General features: G+C 47.9%; 1 protein-coding gene across 3 annotated transcripts in view; it reads right to left on the minus strand.

Annotated features, from left to right (window-relative positions):
- LOC139299852 (voltage-gated potassium channel KCNC1-like) overlaps positions 1 to 22,212 on the minus strand; it is a 63,202-nt gene that overhangs the window by 35,415 nt on the left and 5,575 nt on the right. For 2 of the 3 annotated variants that reach the window (XM_070922787.1, XM_070922786.1), the window contains exon 2: positions 20,392 to 20,951. In XM_070922787.1, the coding sequence (XP_070778888.1) occupies positions 20,392 to 20,934 (543 nt within the window). In that variant the 5' untranslated portion in view covers positions 20,935 to 20,951. Of the gene's footprint in view, positions 1 to 20,391; positions 20,952 to 22,212 lie in introns of those variants that run through there. The other variant, XM_070922785.1, reaches the window with a different exon arrangement.

Genomic DNA, 22,212 nt, shown 5'->3' on the forward strand with positions numbered 1-22,212 from the left:
ATGAGACTCTGGACCTGCTAATGTTAGGGAGGCATACAGCTCCATGGGCCTTCCTGCGCTTGGAAGATCAGACCACAACCTGATCCACCCTCTGCCCCTGTATACGCCTCTGGTCCAACGGCAGCCTGTGACTACTAGGACTGTGAGGAGATGGTCACAGGAAACCAATCGACTGTTTCCCAAACAACAAACCACGAAACATCAGATACATCCAGGTCCTGGGAACAGGGAGGAGGTGAAACAGGTTCAGGTAGCCAGGTAACAGGGGGACCTGGATTGGGTCTGTTCTTCAACAGATTTGACGGTGGGTGCCCTGTTCACTCCTCCCCCATCTATTCTATCCATCAACACCATACCTGTTTCTCAACCCCGAGGGCCTGTCATATAGGAACACCGGCCGTCACAGCAGAGCAGGAGTGGAAAGAGTTGTGTAGACTTTGACCAGGAAAGGCCACGGGTCCCGATGGCGTCAGCCCCATGGTGCTCAAAGCTTGTGCCGTCCAGCAATGTAGAGTCCTCCAGCACATCTTCGACCCGAGCCTAGAGAGGGTCCCTGCCTGGTTCCTGGACCAAAAACGGCATGCCCTAGTGCCTCCAACGACTACAGACCAGTGGCACTGACTTCCCACCTGATGAGGTTTCTGGAGAGACTGGTCTTATTACACCAATGGCCCCTAGTTAAATCATCACTGGGCTCCCATCAGTTTGCCTACCAGCGAAAGGTGGGAGTGGAAGATGCCCTCATCTTTCTGCTTTAAAGTGACTGCGCTCACCTGGACAGGCTGGGTAGCACTGTAAGTGTCATGTTCTTTGACTTCACCAGTGTGTTCAACGCCATCCGGCCTGCCCTGCTGGGGATCAAGCTGACATCAACGCAGGTAGACGCTCCTGGTGTCCTTGTGGACTACCTGACTGGTCCAAGTATGTTAGACTGCAGGGCTGCGTGTCTGACACTGCGGTAAGCAACATGCTCCACAAGCGATGGTCCACCATTTCTGTTCTCTGCAATTGCAGGCTGCATCAGTGAGCGTTGTGGGCCGAACCATCTGCAGCTTAACACAAGGCGAACACCTACTTTTTCCTATTTCCATCCAGGTGGTGGACATGGAAACTGCGTAGGATTACAAGTACCTGGGAGTACACCTGGACAGCAAAACCGGACTAGGCGAAGAACACAGAAGCTGTGTACAAGAAGGGCCAGAGCTGACTCTACTTTCTGCATTCAATCTGCAGTCTGCAGTACCATGCTGACAGTGTTCTACCGGTCTGTGCTAGCCAGTGATATCTTCTTTCCTGTGTGCTGGAGCAGCAGAGTGAGGACAGTCGACACCAATAGAATCAACAAGCTCATCAAGAGGGCTGGTGGTTCTGTCCTGGGGGCGGAGCTCGATTCTTTGATGGTGGAGTCAGGGAGGAGGATGCTGCACAATGGTCATAACGTGCAATAATGAGACATCATGTGCAACACCATGAACGTGGTCATTTCGCTTTTTGAAAGAGCCATTTACACTTACCACTACTTCAGATTTGATGTTGTACATAGCTGTATGCCACTTCTTATCCTTTCCGTTAGCCTGCTATATCTTGACATGTGTATGATATTTATGATCACTACAGGTCACCCAACTTTATCCTTATATTTTGTTTATTTGCACTGTATATATTGCACTCTTTCCTACTTTGTACTGCAACTGCTGCGTACTGTTTCCCTCGGGATAAATAAAGTACTATCTTTTCGTATTTTATCTTATATTAACACATTGTCATAGTATGGCCTTATAATCTTGTCATGGTGAACGCATTACAAACAGTTGCTTATTTACACATCCAGCAGACGCAGGGCAACGATAGCATCCAGATGGAGTCATGTTCGTCTCCGAGTCCAACACTCACTCTGCTTTTAGCTCTGGTCTCCACCAACTCCAGAGAAAAAGATCTGGCTCTCAGCCACAGACAGGGAAGGGAACCGTCAGCGGTGCTTTGAGCTAAATGCTCAATGGGAGGCTGCGGCTTATTGTGGGTGGCTGCGGCTCAGGAGGTAGAGCGAGTGGTCCATTAATACCAGGGTTGGTGGTTTGACCCCTGGCTCCTCCCGTCCACGTGTCGAAGTGTCCTTGAGCAAGACACTGAACCTCAAGTTGCTCCTGATGGGCAGGCCAGCTCACGGCAGCTCCACCGCCATAGGTGTGCGGGTGAATGGTTGATGAAAGGCAAAATTGTGCTTTGTCTGTTATGGTTGGACATTTTCCAGTTAGCCCTAAACATAAAGTACAGCTGAGGCTGATGATGGAATGTCAACCACTTCCAGTTATTTAGTCCTAAACCAAAACAAAATTTGACCTGTTGATGGTGCTAGAAGAAAAGTTAATGGATCACAGTTATTAAAAACCATCCTGAGGGGAACATGTATGTCGGAACCAAATTTCATGGCAATCCGTCGAAGTTGTTGACATTTTTTCAGTCTACACCAAAGTGGTGGGCTTACTATCCCTAGAGCCACACTGCTAGCGTGGCTAAATAAGCTTATTAATTTTGGATTAATCCGCATTTTGTGCTCTAGTGAGTATTTGAGACGGAAGGACGGTGTACATTGGGAATTGAGTCAAAATAAACTACACTGTGTGTGTGTTCATGGTAATGAAGGGACATGTCACCCAGTGTGATGGGTGTGACTCATTGATGTGTTTTTAATAGTTTTTGGACAACAATGGAGCTCTACGGCACAGAGGAATAATCAGCAGGCTCTGGATACACACCACACTTGCTAGTGGAATCAGTTCATTTTTGGTTTGATATGGTTTATATCTATGTCTGTATGTGTATAACTTGAGGATAGCTGCACGAATGGATGATCGGATGAAGCCTCCCACTGTCCACTAGAATGATTGACAGCTTGGCCCCGCCCACCTGCCCCTTATTGATGTTTTAACTGGCCAGTTAGATGAGGTCATCAACTGAGGAAAGCATTCCGTTAAGGTCATATATTGATCTCCTATCTTTCCATGTGTGTGTGTGTGTTTGTGTGCCCTGTTCTTCGCTTGTGAAAAACAAAAGCAGTCGAATTACAGATAGAGCACAAGTGAGATCCCTGCAGGTTTGAGCACAAATATGCTGTAATTGTGTCTGTGAATGTGTTTGTATATGTTACCGATAGTCAAAAGAAGTCTCTCCATTTTCCTTTTATCTTGAAACTCCATAACAGCAAAGAGAGAGCTAGCGAAGGTACAAGACTAGGGATGTAGCTCAACCGCCAACCCACTGACCCCGCATCCACAAAATTCTGAAGAGCCCCAGAGAGCAAGCTGACGGTTGCGTTCCTAGGCTGAACGGACAAGCGATGAATCGAGAGCAGACTCAGCCGACCGTTAAATTGGGACTGTCCTTACCAGAAGAATTACAGCATTGGACATACAGTATGTTGACAAGGACCCAATAGCATAAGTAGCACCACAAAAACCGCTTGAAGGTCAGGGTGGATGGTTGGGCGTACAAAGTGAATGACTTTGATACCCAAGACTGCTGTTCACACGATGCCCCCCCCCCCCCCCCCCCCCAACGGTCAACATTGGTTTCTTTTAACCATGACCACAGCCTTTACCAAAAGTACTTCTTCCTTACCATGACCACAATCTTTACCTAAAGTACACAATACAACACATACCCCCAGTGATGCGAGAGGTCAGGAAATGGTCGGGCCAATCATAGGCCGCCCTTCAGCCTGCACGACATCGTCACAGGTGACATCAGTGGATTCACTGAGTCTGTGGTGGATTTCATTTGTAAAACAACAGAAGCAACTATACCCAAAACTACAGTTAAATCATTCCACAACCAGAAGTCATGGGTTACCAGAACCATCCAAGAGGACATGCACTGCAGCCTACAACTCAGGGCTATAGCAGATACAGCAGATTATGAAATACACAGCCTATATTTATAATTTTTGTAGATTTTGTTCCTTTATTGAATCCTTGTGCAAGAGAAATGAAATTTGAGAATGCCAACAATGAGCATAACAATGAGCTCAACATTTTGAAAGTTTGCTGTAGCACGTCAAACTTTTAAGGTCACAATCACAGCCTAGATGGGGCGGGCCATCTGGGCTGTGATTGGTCGGTTCACGAAAAAGTGACACTGACGAGCGCATTTCAACGAAAGGCACCCGATATAGCTAAATAGCCAGCTAGCCAAACCCAAATCTTGTCTTACGGCCGCAGCTACAAAACCTCGACCAACAGTTGATCTGGTATCACTGGGCTGCTCTCTCCACTCTCTGCTGCCAGTGCCTTTAGGTTCACAAGGCTGAAATGACTGATAATGGCACCAAATTAATATTCTTTTTATTTTAAAACATTTGGCTGCATCTGCCTCAAGGGACTTCAATCTCTCGGCTTTTCAGCACCACCTCTTTTCTCTTTTTGTTTGTCCATCTTGCTCCACTCCACTATTTATCCAAGTGTCACCACTTAACAGAGATGGGCGGGGGCCCTGGTAAAGTTAGAACGGACTGGACCAAAAGTAATTGGCTGGCAGACACAGTGCACTTGGTTATTTTTATTTGGCTGGGGTGATTCAAAAATATGTACATTTTGCTTTGCATCAGCCCCAATTGTCAGGCGGCTCCCGGTGCTCCACATGGCCAATTCGTCCTTGTCTTGTGGTGGGGTTCACGGCATCTGATATCTGGACTTTTTTTTAGCCACAATGGCAATGACAGTTGGTCAGTCAACCACTTTAGTTCAGACTGAAATTGCCTTCGAATTTGAATCAGATATTCAGAGTTCCCAGATGACGAATCTTGCTAATTTTGTTGATCCCCTGGGCCATAGAGTAAAACTCAAAAGGCTCAAAACACAGTACCTTTTTTACGACTTGTCATCCAACCACACATGGAGGCAAGCTGTTCCGAACAGCCACAGTCAAAGGCGGGGAAAAAAATCCTGCCCTCGTGGAGCGGAGCAAGACGCATTCATTGTTCAAATGGCGATAACGGTGCATACCTTCAAACAGTCTCTCCTCACATGCATTAATGGTGTTGCACTCATTTGTAGTTTTGTGAAGAGCAAAGAAAAAAAGAAGAGTACTTGAGAGGAGGGAAAGACACAACTAACCCTGCCCCTAACCCTTCACTTGAAGCATACTGACCCCTCCATAACCCTTTTCAACAAAGAGCTCCAGGAACTAAAGGACCACAGGAACTAAACTCAGGAACTAAACTTGGAACTTAAAGTCTGTTTTGCACGTTTCTGTTTGCGTTCTCACCACATGTGAAGAGCCATAATGAATCCGATGAGTCTAAAGACGGCCCTCACCAGAAAAACAGTATTAGTAATTTTCCAGACGAGTAACTGCGACTGTTATCGCTGGTAAACCAAGGAGGAAGTAACATGATGTCGTGCATACGCAGCATGATTAAGGTCTTTCTTTAACCCGAAACAATAAGTTTTAGTTGCTTAAGCAAACCTTAACAAAACGAGTACATAACTTTTTTGTCATCAGTAAACATTGCAAGAGTGTATACTAGGGCTCGCTTACTAAGTTGTAGCAGCTGCAGAGGTTTGGGTTGACCAGTGAGCATACGTCACCTCGACAGTTCCTTGGCCACTGGAAAGTCCTACACCCTTTTACTCTTTAGGTCCAAGAACTATGGCTCATTAACGACATGTAGTCCCTGGTTCCTATAGTGGAAATGAAGGTACAGTCCCTAAAAAGGGTTCCTGGGTTCCTAAAAAAGTTCCTGCAGTATAAACGGTCTATGCATCTTACCCAAAATTACACCAGTGGTGTCTGATTTGCATCAGCAAGAGAAGAGGAAATGAATTGCATGGCTTTTTTTTTTTTCCTCACAATTCTTCTGGTAGACTTTCTAATGCAGCACCTTACAACTGCATCGTACACCGATGTAAAGAAATGCCTCGAGGTAAATTAACTGGCTGGCTTCCTGTCTTTGACTTGGTCTAGCTGTTTGCTTCCTTTCCCCCCTTCCTTTCTTTCGTCTTTCTCCCCCCCAAGTCCATACATAGGCTACACGATGAAATTGTTAACACAGAAAGAAGGTGGTAGAATCAAAAATAGGATATAGTGTTAGCCGCAAATGTGTACACTCATGTATTTCTGAGTGTGTGTGTGTCTTCGCGCACAGCTATACGTCCCTTGAGTGATTTAAGAACAGCACAAGACCTCAGGGACGACAAGAATGAGAGCAGGATAATTGAATATGATATTATGCAGAGGGACAAGGGAAAGAAAGAAAGAAAGAAAGAATGTTATGTTCTGTTAGGTCTGACACTCGTGTGACTACATGCACCTGTCCTTTACATTTCTGTCACTCAAGCATGCTTCCCAGTACTGCTCCATCGCCCTGGCACACACCACCCACACAGCTCACTGAGGTGAGGCAGGCAAACAGAAGGTAGTGCACTTTTTCTGCTTAGTTCCCCTGTTCTCCTTGATTGCTGCAGTGCTGCTCCACAATGCCACAGTCGCATTTGACCTTGCAAAAAACGTTTCTCTCTTTCGCTGCGTCCTCTCTCCTCTCCTCTGAAATAAAAGTGCCTTACCTTGCCCCACCCCCCCAAAAAAAATCCATCGATACAGGTTAAAGCCATTCAGTCCATGGCATGGTTCGAGCTCATGCTTTTCTGTGTTTAATTACATAATTACACTTAAGGTTCAGTGTCTTAAGCTCAAGGACACTCTGACATGCCGGGGGGGGGGGGCTGGGGATAGAACCCCCAACCCGCTCTACCCTGCTCTACCTCCCCGTGCGACAGTGCTAAGTCATTGAATTGCTCAAACAATATTTGTCACCAGCTTGCTCCATATATCGTTAGCTATCCTGAGGTCTCTCTTTGGGTTACTTTGGTTACACTGGCGATCCTGGATAACCAGTATAATGAAGCTGGTTATCACCTGTCTGTTAACACTGGGGTTTCCAGCTACGAGCGGAAGAGGCGGGTTGAGATAAAAAAAAATTTTTAAAAAACGGCCAGGTTATAATACACAACTCGTAGCGAGGAGCTTTAGAAAAACTAGAAAGCACTCACAATCAGAAAACCGGAGTTCAGCCCAAAGATTAACCCGCTAATCTTGCTTCTCCTATCAGTGTTGCAAATGTTTACCTGTGTGTGTAACGTACCCTACGTATGTTTTAATTAGTAAGTTAAAGGGCCAAACAATTCGTATCCCTAACAGGCGGGCACGGTTACGTTAGTTTTATGTGTACGCTTCCTGTTTGTCTCAGTACACAAATGACTTGATTCTCTGCCATTGCTCGCCTTGCAGTGAGCGAGCGAGCGAGTGGCTAGGGACAAGGGAAGGGGCCGGATGTAAGGTATTTCTTTACCAAACAGCCTGAAAGACAACATTGTTCGGGCGGATTTCACGATCACGTAGCATTGGCAAAGAGGGAAAGGGTGCATTTGTAGTTGTAGGCCGTTAACTATGCTTCCAACAAAGGTATTCAGGATTCAGGCAATAATTTGCATCCGTACACAACCGGATGCATTATCCTCACCCACCAGCCCCTCCCTCACTCAGTCACTCACTCACTCAGTTTGCCCCCCAACAAAAAAAAGTCTGATCGGCACTTTAACCTCATAGTCAATGTTTTGTTTCGAGACTGTCGATTGCGTCGATCTCAATGCTAACACGTCCACAATAACAATGCTAGCACGCTGATGTTTGGAGGATCATCTTGACCACGTTCTTGGTCAACCTTAGCATACTTCGTTAGCATGCCAGAGTTGACCCCGTGTAGACGTCTCCAAGCCTCAAAGGTCAAATGATCCAATATTCCAAGATTAAAATATCTGGGAACCGCTGGACTACACGACCTGACTGTATTTACAGTTAACAGAGCTCCGCCATTGCACAATCTGCTCTTTCCTTTAAAGCCATCGCCGAATGGAGCAATCCCCCCCCATGAGGTTTGTCAGTGTTAATTTGGCATTTTGACGACCTGTTTTGATAAAGTTGGATCTGTGCAGGGCCCTCGTGTGGCTGTCGCCGTGGTGCTTAGTCATGGTGGGAACTGTTGGGTCTCTGCAATAATATTATAAAGCGTACGGTCTAGACCTGCTCTATTAGTATAAGTGTCGTGAGATGACTTTTGTTGTGTATAAAAATGAAGCCAAACTCTCCCGGATACGGCCCGCTGCCATCTTGTGCTGGTGACGTTGGAGCCAGAGTCTGTGCAGTGGTGATCGGGTCCCGCCTATACATCCACCCCAACCCAATCGCGAGTGCGCCAAAGTTAATCGCGGCTGTCTCACCCCCCTTTTTATAGCATCAAATAACTCATTAAAACCAAACTTCAATCAGCCACCAGGGGGCGAGACCGAGACGCTTTTGGCTTCCCTTTTTGGGGAGCCGTCATGTCGGCCATCTTTATATATATACAGTCTATGATTTCACCTCCATCATCAAATGAGGCACGCGTGCACACACTCCCCCTGCTCCAAACACACACACACACACACACACACACCTGCATAACACTGAAATGGAAAAATCAAAGCAGATGAAGGGCAAAATGGGTACAGGGAGAGAAAGAAAAATGAAAGAGAGGGGAAAAATTGTGAAAATGGAAGCGGAGAAGAGGAGGGAGAAAGAAAGAAAGAAAGAAAGAGGTGAGATTTCTTCATCTCTTCTCCCTTTCACAGAATTCCCAGTTGGTGCTTTCTCCCGCCTCCATTTCTCAAGAAATAATCCCTTCTTTGCCTCTCTCTCTCTCTCTCTCTCTCTCTCTCTCTCTCTCGCTCTCTCTCGTTGCCTACTCCTCTACATATTCATCTAATCATCCTCCAGCTTCCTCTCCTCTCTGTCTTTATGTCCCTCTCTAAACAGTGTGCTGCAGCATTAAACTGTTGTCATGCTGAAACTCCCCCCTTTCTCGCAATCTCGTCCCGCAGTATGCAGATATGCGCGCACACACACACACGCACGCACACACACACGCACGCACACACACACGCACACACACACGCACACACACACACAAACAATCAATAAAGAGCGTGGCGTGAGAGACTTGAACACAGCAAAACACACAGGAAGGCTTTACGGAAATCATAGTATTATCGATGCGGAGCATGAGGACTGACGGAGAGGTTTATGGCATTGCTGTGTGTGTGTGTGTGTGTGTGTGTGTCTGTGTGTGCGGGAGCACGAGAGAGAAACAGCAGACTCTGCAGTAATGTTAAAAGACAGGAGGTAAAATGGAGTAAAATGGACCTTCTTTCTTTCTCTCTTGCCCCCCCCCCCCCCCCCCCCCCCTAACCACCACCACCACCACCACCATATCGCTTTATGCCTTCTTTGGTTATGGGAGAAATACATCCTGTTGTGGTTTGAAGAGGGGGGAGGAAAGAAGATGTACTTCGTAAAACATCGCGTTCCTTTAATAATAATAATTCTCATCCATCTACACAGTTTTCATGAAGTACAAATACAGCTGTATCCATAAAGCTACAGCTACACACAGGCTACTATATGTTTAGCTTCCTGCACAGTAGCTTTTCTAACCCTTTCCCCCGGTTTTAAAGGGATAGTTCAACATTTTGGTAAATGCGCTTACTCGATAGTTAGGTGAAGAGGATCGATACCACCCTCATGTTCGTCCATTCAGCACGAAGCCACGGCCAGCGGCCAGTTAGCTTAGCATCACCAAAAGAAACAGGAGAACGCCGCTAGCCTGGCTCTGTCCAAAAGCATAGACTGCATTAAAAAGAAGTGGACGTGGCCACCGTGACGTCACCCATTGGCTCGTGGACTACCGTTTTGAAGCCTCGAGTGTGGCATTTTGGCCGTCAACCATCTTGAATGGTTGAATTTCTTGCAGCCATGTTTGGACGAGAGGGTGGAGCTGGGGAGCTGAGACCTGTCCTTACCCTGTCTTGTCTTATCTCTAGGTTGCTGCCATTACTTTCACATAAGAGGCAGTAACCAAGGCACACAATTCAAGGAAAATGACAGGGCTGCTGTCGGGATTAGGCCGAATCTATATCAGGTGGCTAGTTTCTATGCTCCTCAAAGGACACATCTCGCACAAAGTTCCTCCATGCAGTGAGATATGATCCCAAAGGCTGACAAAAGTTCGGCTTCATGTTCAGGACGAATGATTCTGAAAGCGAATATTTGTCTCCGCTAAGCTAGGTAGCTCGCCACAGCAAAGCGACACGGCAAGGACCTCCGAGGACAATGGAGAGACACCGGAAATTGGTTAGAACTGTGGTCACATCCTTGCAACGTGTAGGTTGACTTCTCGCAGGAATCCATTTTAGGGTTAACCAGCCAACAAGCTACTAGCTCAGCAACTTAGCCAGCTGTTGCTACGCTAGTGATTCGCTTGCCAACTTTGCTTGGTAGCATACCAATGTGTGCCCGCAGCGACGCGAACATGGCAGGTGGGGAGGATATCATGAGCTTGGTTTGGTCTTCTTCCTCCTCCTCCTCCTCCTCCTCCTCTTCTGTTTAGTTTAACAGCGGCTTGGCATGGCATCCATAAATGTTGCATTACCGCCATCTACTGCAAAGCTTTTGTGTAGCTTATATTGTCGTGATAAAAACGAAAAAAAAGAGAGAGACACACAAACCGGTTGAGAAAACCTACGATTGTATGTTTTCAAGTCAGTTTACGTTTGCTTACAAATGATGGGCTACGGATCCAAATTGTTGCGTTTATTAGCGCACTGAGTTACATAACTTGCAACGCAAGAACTGCGAAAACAATGAGACTGTTTTAATCCCATAACATTTCTCTGTGGATTCGTCACTACAGGCAGCCAGGCTCACAGCGCACGTAGACACTTTGATCCGTTGTTACTATAAAAATATCGGTCATCGCAGCTTTAAGCCGAATCGTGTTTTAGACTGCACTGGTGTCATTTTTTTTTTTTTTTTTTTTTACAGCTCCCGCACGCCTGCTGTTTGCTACAGCGCCCCCCGCAGAGCGCCACCGTTAACACTGCCGCAGGGTGTTCCTCCCTGTGCAAAGAGGCGAGCTGTGTGTGTGTGTGTGTGTGTGTGTGTGTGTGTGTGCGAGACTGCACCAGGGGCTCGTCTCCATGAGTGTGCATCAGAGGTGCCGTAACACCTCCACATCCACCGAGGGGGACGAGGGGTGTGTGTGTGTGTGTGTGTGTGTGTGTGTGTTGAAATGACAAAAGTGAAAAGAGGCTTCATTTAGAGGGGAAGAGAGGAGTAAAGAGCACGAGGGGGGTGGGAGAAAGGGATCCTCTAATGGGTTTCCTAGCTACTTGAGGAGAAAGACGCTGTGAGTACGTCTCCGTTTGGTGCATTCGAGGTTGTTACACTCACAGCCAGTGTAAAAGCCCCCCCCTATTTTTTTTTTTTTCTTATGTCTGTTCCCAGGCTTGTGGCACTACTGCTTGCTCCAATCCCCCTAAGGAGGAATTGTTTGGAAAATCCTAAGATTACACCAATTAAATTCAGCTTACACAGCTCCACATGGCACACAATGAGAATATCTGAACTTCCCTTTTTGTATCTGGATATTTAAAAAAAAAAAAATATATATATATATATATAATAATGCAGCTGTAACAGAAATGATTTCCTGTGTCTTTCCAGAAGTTAATGCCAACTGGCTCTGCATCAATCCCTCATTTAATATTAACAAAATGCCTTTATCGTGCGTTTACCCGCAGAACGGCTGTGGATTACAACGGCGCCTCAGTGGCTTGTAATTCTGCGGTGACGTGGTGCGCGTACGGCCCGGGGGGGGCTTTGTGTAGCGAGTGTGAAAGCGATCCTGCGGGTTTGGTCGAACGACTACGAAAGGTTTCCTCGGGTCAACACCTTCCCCAAGAAAGCTCTTCAAATGTCAGGTTTGTCATGAATAAATAAAGCCACGCTGACCGCAGTGTCTGTGTGTGTGTGTGTGTGTGTGTGTGTGTGTGTGTGAGTTGATACACAGCTTTTCCCGTGACGTGCACATTTATATTTAGGTGAAATTTCACTGGTTAGACTACACCTGCCTGCACGAGGCAAAAGGCGCCGAAGAACCTTCATGGTCAAGATTTGGAACTCATTCTAGATTCGAAACTGGCCGTATTAATCATGTTGACAACGCGTGTTGAGCTCCTCCTGGTGTGGGTGATTTTTTCCTGCACCGTAATCGTTCAAGTGGTACATTCAGCATAATGTCTATTTCCACAGGACACATTCTTATCAGCGCAACAATTAATTCCCGTCAACTTGGTCGCAAATCTGTCTGGGGGTGGCCGGGTTCGATCAGCGCTAACCGTCGACAAGGCGAAGTGAATGACCGAAGTGCTGTGCAGGGAGATTTTGCCAAGGTCATTTTACAGGAAGACCGAGACAGATCCGACTGGCTAGTAGACTAGCAGGGCATCAAACGAGTCCTCGGCTGGAGTGGGAGTGTAGTGTAGCTAAGGGGGGGGCAATTGACAGAAAGAAATTATGTAAGGGACAGAAAGTGAAGAATGAGAAAGAAATACAGATAATGACAGAAAGTAACAAAAAAGTCCCAAAGAGTACCAAAGGCTAAACCCGGGGAAGTGATGTAAGGATCTTACATAACGTGAACTGATTCTGTCTGAGCCTCCTAAGTCACAAGCCTTTAAAAGGTGTATATGATCTCCCGGGTGCAAGCGTTTTTCGTTTTAAACAAAAGTCACCAGTCCGCCGCCTTCCTGAGCACTGCAGGTGGCCCATTTTAAGAAAAAGAGAGGAATGCAGCACTCGATAATGTAGACAACGTCTCTCTCTGTAGAGGTCAGGGGGGGTTACTCATTACTTTGCAGAAATTAAGAATTTACATATTTACATTCAAAAAACGTGGGAGAATCTCCACCTTGACGAGCTGCAGCAAATGCCGCTTACACGGTAATTCATCAGTAATAATAATTGAATATATATATATATATGTACATAATAACATCACAGTTAGAAGGACTTTCATTTATTTCAAATTTCACTCGAAGGAATAGTTCAACATTTTGGGGAAATACGCCTGTTATTCATTTTGTCCAGAGCGATGGATGTACAAACGGTCAAGGAAGCAGCCTTTCGAGAGCGAGCGCCACAAGGTTGCAGGTGAAGTCACGTCTATACAGTAAATATGAAGCTGAAGCCAGCGGCCGCTTAGCTTAGCGTAACGCCTGGAAACAGGGAAGCGGCTCCGTCCGAACCTGGCCCAACCAGGCTAGCTTTTCGATCCCTTGTACCCAGTCTTTACGCTAAGCGAAGCTAAGCTAAGTTAAGCTAAGCTAAACTATGCTAAGCTAAGGGTTTGGAGCGCTTTCCTTAATTGCAAACGTTAATCCACAAGTGTCATATCAAATACAGTGGTGACCAAACCCACCACAGCCGTGGCAGCCGCACCACGACACGGTAAGGGATTCCTCCGGTATGGGCAGTGGTTACCAAACCTTTCTTGACCCATGACCCTTAATGCCTGCTCACAACCCCTCATCACAGGTTGCATACTGCCTACGTGCTGTGAGCATCGACGGAAACAATGACATTTTGCGGAATGTTGGAGGAATACTCCACATGTAGGGCGTCACCTGAGAAGAAGAAAAAGTCCGAGAGATTGACACGGGGCCCCCGGGGTTAACATCGAGACACCTCGTCACAGCGATGTGGCCTGAGTCCGTGAGGTAAGCTGATGACCGCGCCGAAACATTTCACCCCGCCACTCTCGACAAGCTGCTTTTCATTTCAAACCAAACCACACAGTAAAAACTGCTTTCTGTACAGTGTTTCCGCACTTGAGCGCTGGACAGCATCTGCTTCAGAAAGTGCCAGCAAACAATTACCAGCAACACAATCGCCCCCCCCCGGCCAAATTAAAATTGCTTTCGACGTCGATTGAGCACTTCTTCACCTCCAGCAAAGGTTCTTTTTTTTTTTTTTTCGCGCCGCTACTTGGCGCCAGTGACCCGCATTAGCCATTTCAGAGCTGGGTTGCACCACGGGGGGGGACCAAACGCCACATGTAAAGTTTTTTCATTTTTCACAGGACAGCTCTATTAGCTGAAACCTACACCTGCCGTCGGCTCTCTCAGCAGCCGAGAGCTCAGTGGCTCAGCACACCGGCAGAATTCGTGCACCGCGAGCACTCACTTAAATAATCAGGCAGCCATCCAAAAAAAGTGGGTGATTTCACTCACACTGTGACGGCTCGCACTGGACGACGGCGTCATGTTAGACTCTGCTGCTCTGCAACGACTGGATACTGATTCGAGTCACAATTATGAGATTGAAGTAAAAACTCTGATATGTAGAAAATGTTCAGGTTTAAATTATGAGACTCTAATAAGGTGTCAACATGCTTCGAACATCTCGATGAATCGGTGTCAGGAACCCCACTTTCCCAACTGACAATCTGACAGTCGAGGCCGACTCTAACCCCCACCCTGACCCTTTGGAACTGTGATCCCCCCCCCCCCCCCCCCGCATTCTGTTTAAGACACCAACTGATATCTGTGGACGTAGCTGTGCGAGCCGATAGCTTGTCGTCGTTGGCGCAAGGTCCGTTCTGCTGGAGAGCATTGCGCGCCACGCTCAACCCGCGACGAACGAAAGTGCGTGCGAGCCGCCATGTTTGTTCAATGGCGGCGTGTCGGACAGCCATAACAGCTGTCCAGCCCATGGCACATTTTCTTTAGATTTCCTTCCTTTCAGTCTGTTTTGGACGACGAAAGAGAGACAAGCTATTGGCGAAAGGACGCGAAACGAATTGAGGGTTTGAGACAAAGCTGAGCTCACCAGAAAAAACCCGCCAGCATCAGTAGCTTGTTCAGATGCCTGGAACAACCTCCGTTTTTTACCTTTACCTGGCGGTCGCGTGAGTTGACGACTGAACTGAAGTTTTGTGACTGCCACAAAATGTCTCAAAGTGTAGAGAGCTATTATCCTTCCTTGCTTTCTCACGGCAACAAGAAGAAGAGGAGGAAAAAAAAAAACAACAACAAAAAAAAACAAAAAAAACATCACAAGCGTGTAGGCGGCAACAAATCAAGGTGCCCCCCTGAGATTTGAAGGATGAGACAGATAATGCTTTATTTTATTTTTCTTATCGTCAATATATCTCATAAGTATTGTGTGTGTGTGTGTGTGTGTCCAAAGCTTGATATTTATTATTCCCCTGTGTAATAGAGATCCATTGTTATCCAGACACTATTAAAAACACATCAGTGAGCCACGCTGTTGCGCTGGGTGAAAATAGTCCCCACCGCAAGTGCACTACTTCCTCCAGATTGAGTAACACATTGAGTAACCAGCTTGTTTTAGATCATATCACAGAGTCCCTTTGGTCTTTTCATGGGATTTGTTAACAATCTCAACAACAACAAAAAAAAGAAAGAATAACGACGGTAACGATCCTTTCAAGAAAAGCAAACCTGCATTGGGGTATTGGGGAAACTGGTTTCGGAACTGGTTTTGGGTTTTTTGGTTTTTTTTGTTTGGTGCAATATGAGCAGCTCCTTATGGTTTTCTTAAAGCCCTGTCTGCTCTTTAAAGTTGAAACAGTGAGGTATTAAGGGTGCTCAAATCAAGCCAGTAAGGTAGAAGGGGATCAGCTGCATTTCTTACCTCCCTCGCACACACACACACACACACACACACACACACACACACACACACACACACACAGAGCACAGCACGTCACAGCAGATCATTCTGCAGTAATCTGCTGCATGTGTCAGTGTATTTGGCTGTGCGGAGCTAGAGGCTTACTGCACATGCTCAATTAGCTGCTTTTGCACAAGTGTATGTGTCTCTGCATTTAGGCTGTGTGTGTGTGTGTGTGTGTGTGTGTGTGCTCGTTGACTGTGTTATTGACCTCTGCGCGACGAGAGGACAGCGGAGATCACTCAGAGGTTAAACGCTTTATTTCTTGACATGTCATCAACTATAGACGGTATCCCTCTTTCTCTCTCTCTCTCTCTCTCTCTGCACCCTCTCTTCTTACATTCTCTCCCTCTCTCTCTCTCTCTCTCTCTCTCTCCAGCGATGGGCGACACGTAGAGAAAGAAAGCTCTGGCGCAGCATTATCCTGAAAAGCACAGAGGGGGGAAGGGGGACCCTGGTGGATATATTGCCTATGGCGCAACAAAACCACTAGAGAGTGAGGTGTGCAGTGCTGAAGGTTTACAAAAACAAAAAAAAAAGAAAAAAAAAAAGAGAAAAACACTGGAAAAAAACATCGAGAAAGGCGAGAAAAAGACGGGGAGATTTTGAAAAAGAAGGAAATCTAAAGTGTGTGTGACTAAATATCATCGTCTGGTCGTTGTTTTGTTTTGTTTTTTTGCTGCAGAGGTACTGAGATCTTGCAGCGTGCGTTCACCGATCCAGCACGAAGGACAGAAACAAACGTACCTGCTCCATAAATAACACCGGCGACAGTCATTGTTTTTGGGCGAATCAGTAATAAACGGGGCCAGTTTCCACCCACTGACCATCTGTGTCACCTTAGCTCTTAAAGGAGTAGTTCAGCATTTTTGGGTAGTGGACATCAATCTCATCTCTGTCTCTCATCTCCACACGGGCTGGAGTCACGCTGATGTACGATCACGTTACAAATGTGTTTCCATTTCAATGGAAGAGGGCGTTATTTAACTCTTATTAATTATATAAGTGGATGCTGTTGCAATATTTTGTATTTTTCATACCGAGTGTTTCAAATAACGCATTACCTTGTGCACGTTTACACGTGGGTCTAGTGTGGATCGGTGGCTCAGTATTAATATATAGGACCAGGTGTGGCGGCTCCGGGTGAGACTCATCATATCACAGCATAATAATAATAATAATAATAATAATAATAATAATAATAATGATGGACCCCAAATAACTCTGCATGTGCGACTGAGCCTCTGGAAATGAGGTCAAAATGACATCACCGGTGCCACAATTGCTGCGCGGTTAAGTATGTGGAAGTGTAGAAGCGTAGTGTGTGTGTGTGTGTGTGTGTGTGTGTGTGTGTGTGTGTGTGTGTGTTTGCCACTGTGTTGATATTTGTTTCCTCTCTCTCCTTGAGGGACTGGGAATTGCACATCACACCCCGCTGTGTGAAAGGATGGAGAGAGAGACACAGAGAGAGTTGTGTGTGTGTGTGTGTGTGTGTGTGTGCGCGCGTGTGTGTGTGTGTGTGTGTGTGTGTGTGGGAAGGTTTTGCTTACAAACGGAACACCATTCAGCTGAGACGTCCACCTGAATGGGGCGAGCTGAGACGTACTGCCCCGATCGATTTGAGCGTATTTGAGCGTCCCGGGCCTGCCGAGCTCAGCAGAAAAGGAAAAGAAAGAACAAAAAAAAAGAAAAGAAAAAAAAAAACGAGGGGGTGTAGAAAGTGACCCCCCCCCCCGCCTCACCGCCTCCCCCACCCGTCCTGTTCCTCTTCTTCTACTGCCTCTTACTCTGAATTCATTTCACCCCACTCACCAAAAAAAAAAAAAAAACTCTCATCCTGTCACCCCCTCCCCTCTCTCTCTCTCTCTCTCTCTCTCTCTCTCTCTGTGTCTCTCTCTCTCTCTCTCTCTCTCTCTCTCTGTGTCTCTCTCCCTCCTTCTCTGCAGCAGACTAGAGCGCAGTCAGCTACTACGGGGGACTGCAGTGTTACGCTATAGCACAAGCAAGAGAGCTGGAGAGAACTAGAGGAGGGGGGGGGGGGAGTAGAGGAGGGAGGGAGGGAGGGATGGAGAGGACGTGTAGGGGGTTGGGGGGGGGGGTGAATAGCGATAATAAGCAATCCAGCACTCAGCTCTGAAATCGTGGTAATAAAGCAGCACGGGCTGTCAGTGGTGATGACGGGGGGAGAAAAGGAACGGTGGTGGTGGTGGTGGTGGGGGGGGGGGGGCTATACAGATGTAGAGGAGAAGAAGAAGAAGAAGAAGACAGGAGGAAAAAGAAAGGCAGAAAGAAATGGGAGAACCCTGCTACCTTTGCAGAGGACGTCGCACACAGCTCACGGACAGATGCATGAATTGAAGCAGTTATCCGCTCATTCATTTTTCAGTGTTTTCCCTGTGCAGCACTGCAGCCGAGACCGCTTGGCAGGGACGAGCAGCTTCGCCCTCGTTGTTCTACGCCGAGCTAATCAGCTAAAACCAAGCCGGCCGCCTGACCTCGGCACACTTGAGCGCTGCTGCCTGCCCCCCCCCCCCCCCTCGCCACCCCTTCCAACCTATCTTTATGTCATCGCGCTGGCACCAAAACTCCTGACTGCAACATTGCAACACAAAGTCACCTCAGCTGTCACACCGATGCTCCCACCAACCCGCCACCACGGCAGCAAGCACAGTGCGGTGTTAAGGTTGGGGAAAGATCACGTTTACCCACAACACCCCCCTCTCCACATAGGCTCCCAGGGACGTTTGCATGCATCTTTTTGGAGAAGAACACTTCCACCTTCAGAGAGACGACGAAACGTAAACGTTCTAATTTATAGATATTTATTTCCCGATTTCCCCACAGGCCACTTCAGACATTGTGCGTGTCTGAGCAGCTGTGTGTGTGTGCATCTTTGTGAATACATTTGAAGGTGTGTATCCGTGCGCTTCCTACAGTGCTGATGTGTCAGTGTGTGTGTGTGTGTGTGTGTCCCCATCACAAGCCACAGAGAGAGCGACTGAGTCAATATGAAAATACACCTCAACTCACAGTGATCCGGGTCAGCACTGGCCTCTGGCTCTGTTTTTTGTTTTGTTTTGTTTTTGGAGACAATTAAGCAGAGGAAGGCAGAGGGGGGACACGGGTGAGAGGTGGAGGACTGAGCGCACATGGGGGAAGAGGAAAGTGGTGGAAAGTGAGGAAGGGGAAAAGGGAAAAAGGGGAGGGGAAAAATTGAGGTCACGGGTAGAGATGAGATGAGCTGACTCTCTCTCTCTTTTCCACGGAGATGGCAGCGGCAGCCGTCAAGGGTACCCAAATGCTTTTGGAAATGAACGCTTAAAATGGCCTCATGCTAAGGGGAACCAACACCGGCTAACATTAGCTTTGTACGATTCCCCTGACATCTGCTCGGCCCCGTCCCCTCTTGGACCTCCGTGTGCCCACAAGGACAGCCGCAGCTTTGGGCGCAGGAGGCACCGGTTCACACTGGGACCTCCACGATCTAGTGGTCAATGTGTCAATCTGTCTCTGCCCTCAAACCCCATACCACCCCTGACCCCCCCCACCTCGACACATTGCTTGCCAAGCCTCTGCGCAACTCCCCCCCCCCCCCCCCCCCCCCCCACCCTCAACATTGCATGTTTTCAATATTCTGGGAGAATCCAGGCAGAAGAAATCGAGAGTGTACATACACCTTTTAACTGTTGGACTGCCACGGGGCGCCAAACCTCAGTCTCTGGGGCAGTCTCTGCCCTGCCCTGCCTGGCCCTGCCCTCCTCACCTTTAACCCCCCCACCTTGCTACATGACGGACACACGCTCCTTGTGTATATACGTGAGCGGCAGAATCGTCTCATTTCGAAGTTAAAAAACAGACGAACTGCAACATGAAACCGGTGCAGACGGATGCAGGAGGAATCACAGTGTTTTATTTGCTCCATCATCTACCAAAACACACACACACACACACACACACACACACACACACACACACACACCTGCGCTCAAATGCAATTCACCACCACCTGCCAGCACATGCAAGTAAGGTACACACTCCAGAAGCCAGCAACTTCTTGGATGTGTGAGGTGGCTTCTGCTGACAGGGCTGTCGCTCTGTTTCATCAATAACATGTCTGAGAAGAGAGAGAGAGAGAGAGAGAGAGAGAGAGAGAGAGAGCGGATGAATGGAGGAAGGACTACCCGCCAACTTTCCTCCTCTCAGTTACTCGGTGACTTCAGTTGATCATTGGACTGTGGGTTTTTTTTTGTTTTTTTTTTATACCAAATGCGGACTGATAATGGGGAGAGCCGGGTCCCAAGTTAGGCCGACCCCTAATTAAATCACGTTAAACGGCCGGTGCAGGCGTAGACACTGGAGAGAGGGGGTGGTGTTTCAGCAGCGGCCGGGTCCTCACACAATGACATCAACGAGAGAGAGGAGCAAAGTGATGAGCAGAATGTGATGCATAGAAATGAGAGGGGGGGGGGGGGGGGTGGTGGAAGAAAGGGTATCTATCTATCTGTCATGTATTTATTTATTTATTTATTTTGGTGTACTTCCATACTTTACATCCTCCCACTCCAAAACAGTTTAGGGGGTAACTTTACGCGCGACATTGCGCAGTGGCCAAAGCAGTGCCAGACGTGGGTATGAGAGCGCGCACCGGAGAGGGGGGGGGGGGGGGGGCGAACTTCATTCAAATGAAAAAGCGCAAGAAAAGAAAAAAAAAAAGAGAGAGAGAGAGAGAATAGATTCGATTAGGATAGAATCGTCCGGACCACTCACCCGAGCGTATTTGGACGAGTAGGGGTCCTCGAACAGCGCCCACATATTGGGCTGCCACACCTCCCACCACGTCGCCCTGCGGCCGTCCTCCTGCATGCACAGCCGCTTCAGGTCGCCGTCCGCTCCGCCGGTGAGCGCCGGGTCATCCTCCGGCGCGTCCGGCTCGGGCTGCTCGAAGCTGTCCAGGGCTTCCTCGGCGTCGCGGTGCTGCCGGTAGTTCATCCAGCAGCACGCCTCCACGTCCGTCTCGTCGATGCCCCAAAAGGCGAGCTCCTCCTCGAAGAGCGGCCCGCACACATCGTTGGGGCAGTGGAGCTTGCCGGTGCGGTAGTAGTTGAGGATGAAGGCGAAGGTGGCCGGGTGGCGGTCGAAGAAGAACTCGTCGGACTTGGGGTCGTAGTCGAAGTTGCTGAATGCGTCGGGCTCGGTCAGCCAAGACAAGCGCGTCCCCGGCAGCGTCTTCAGGGTGCTCCGGTAAGTCTCGTGTCGGATCCCGCCGCAGTTGATCACGATCTTCTCGCTATCTGACGCCGAGCAAGTCATGGCTGCGCTGGAGCATGCTTCGGTCGGTGCGTCCGACTGCTGCTGCTGCTGCTGCTGCTGCTACTGCTGCTGCTGCTGCTGCCCTTCCCCATCCACCGCCTGTCCCCGTTCTGTAGGCTACTGTTATACCGTCCCGACCAGGAGTCAAAGGGCCAACTGAGAGGAGGAGGAGGAGGAGGAGGAGAGAGGAGGAGGAGATGAAGGAGGAGTCTGCGTATGTGTGTGTGTGTGTGTGTGTGTGAGAGGGAGAGAGAGGAGGAGAGAGAGAGTGCATCTGCAAGTGTATGCATGGCAGAGAGAGAGAGAGAGAGAGAGAGAGAGAGAGAGAGAGAATATGTGGGGTGTGGATTTTATGAATCAATAGATTCGCCCGCTGACTGACTGACTGACTGACTGACTGACTGATTGGATTCATATGATCGGGTCGTGTGACGTTATTAAGGTCAAAACTGCTGTTGCTGCTCATCAAATGTATTTGCATTCGATTTACATGTGCTGCACTCACGGACTGAGCTGTGAAGAAATAAGATTTATGGAAGAAAGACAGAAGTTCTGGGTTCTGGGGGGGGGGGGGGCAAGTCGTCGACCACAGGCGTTGCACCCAGCATCTGTGATGAGGCGTTCCACTTCATCCCAAAGGTGCTGGTCCCGAGGTTGTCGACACAAAACTGGAATAGTCTAAAACATCACTGCACGCGAGAGCTTTAAGATTTCCATTTATCGGAGCTAAGGGGGGCCCCAGATTAAAAGCACAATAGAGTATGCAGACAGAGATGTCCCAAGGCAGGATTGTCAGGTGACCTTTGTGGGGTATCTGAGGGTCTGAGGCCTCAAAGGACATAATTTGCTTTGCTGTGATATTTTATTTTGAAATATAGCTATTTTCCTGTGGACTCTTTTCTCTCCTTGTGTCTTCGGTTTGGCCCTCCCTTCGCACGTGTTTTCCTTTGTTGTCGTTGTTGTTGTTGTTTGTTTCTTCTACTTGTGGACATGGATACACGGACAATTAAAAGGCGCAAGCAGCGATGAGTTGACCCTGTTCGGAAATTTTTGAGCTAAATGTCACAGGACACACACACACACACACTAATCGTATGTCATGTTCCTGCATATCAAGAGCAGACTGCATCGCGTGAATTCCATATGAATCGGACGATGATCGTCACACAGGCTCTCAGTGACTATGACTCTTCTTCAGGCATCTTTCACTTTGCGCAGTGAAGTTCCAACAGCTTCCTGTTGCATGGCGAATAACGCGCCATCGCGGAAATGGCGTTC

Source organism: Enoplosus armatus, chromosome 17 (genome assembly GCF_043641665.1).
Source record: "Enoplosus armatus isolate fEnoArm2 chromosome 17, fEnoArm2.hap1, whole genome shotgun sequence".
Classification (NCBI taxonomy): domain Eukaryota; kingdom Metazoa; phylum Chordata; class Actinopteri; order Centrarchiformes; family Enoplosidae; genus Enoplosus; species Enoplosus armatus.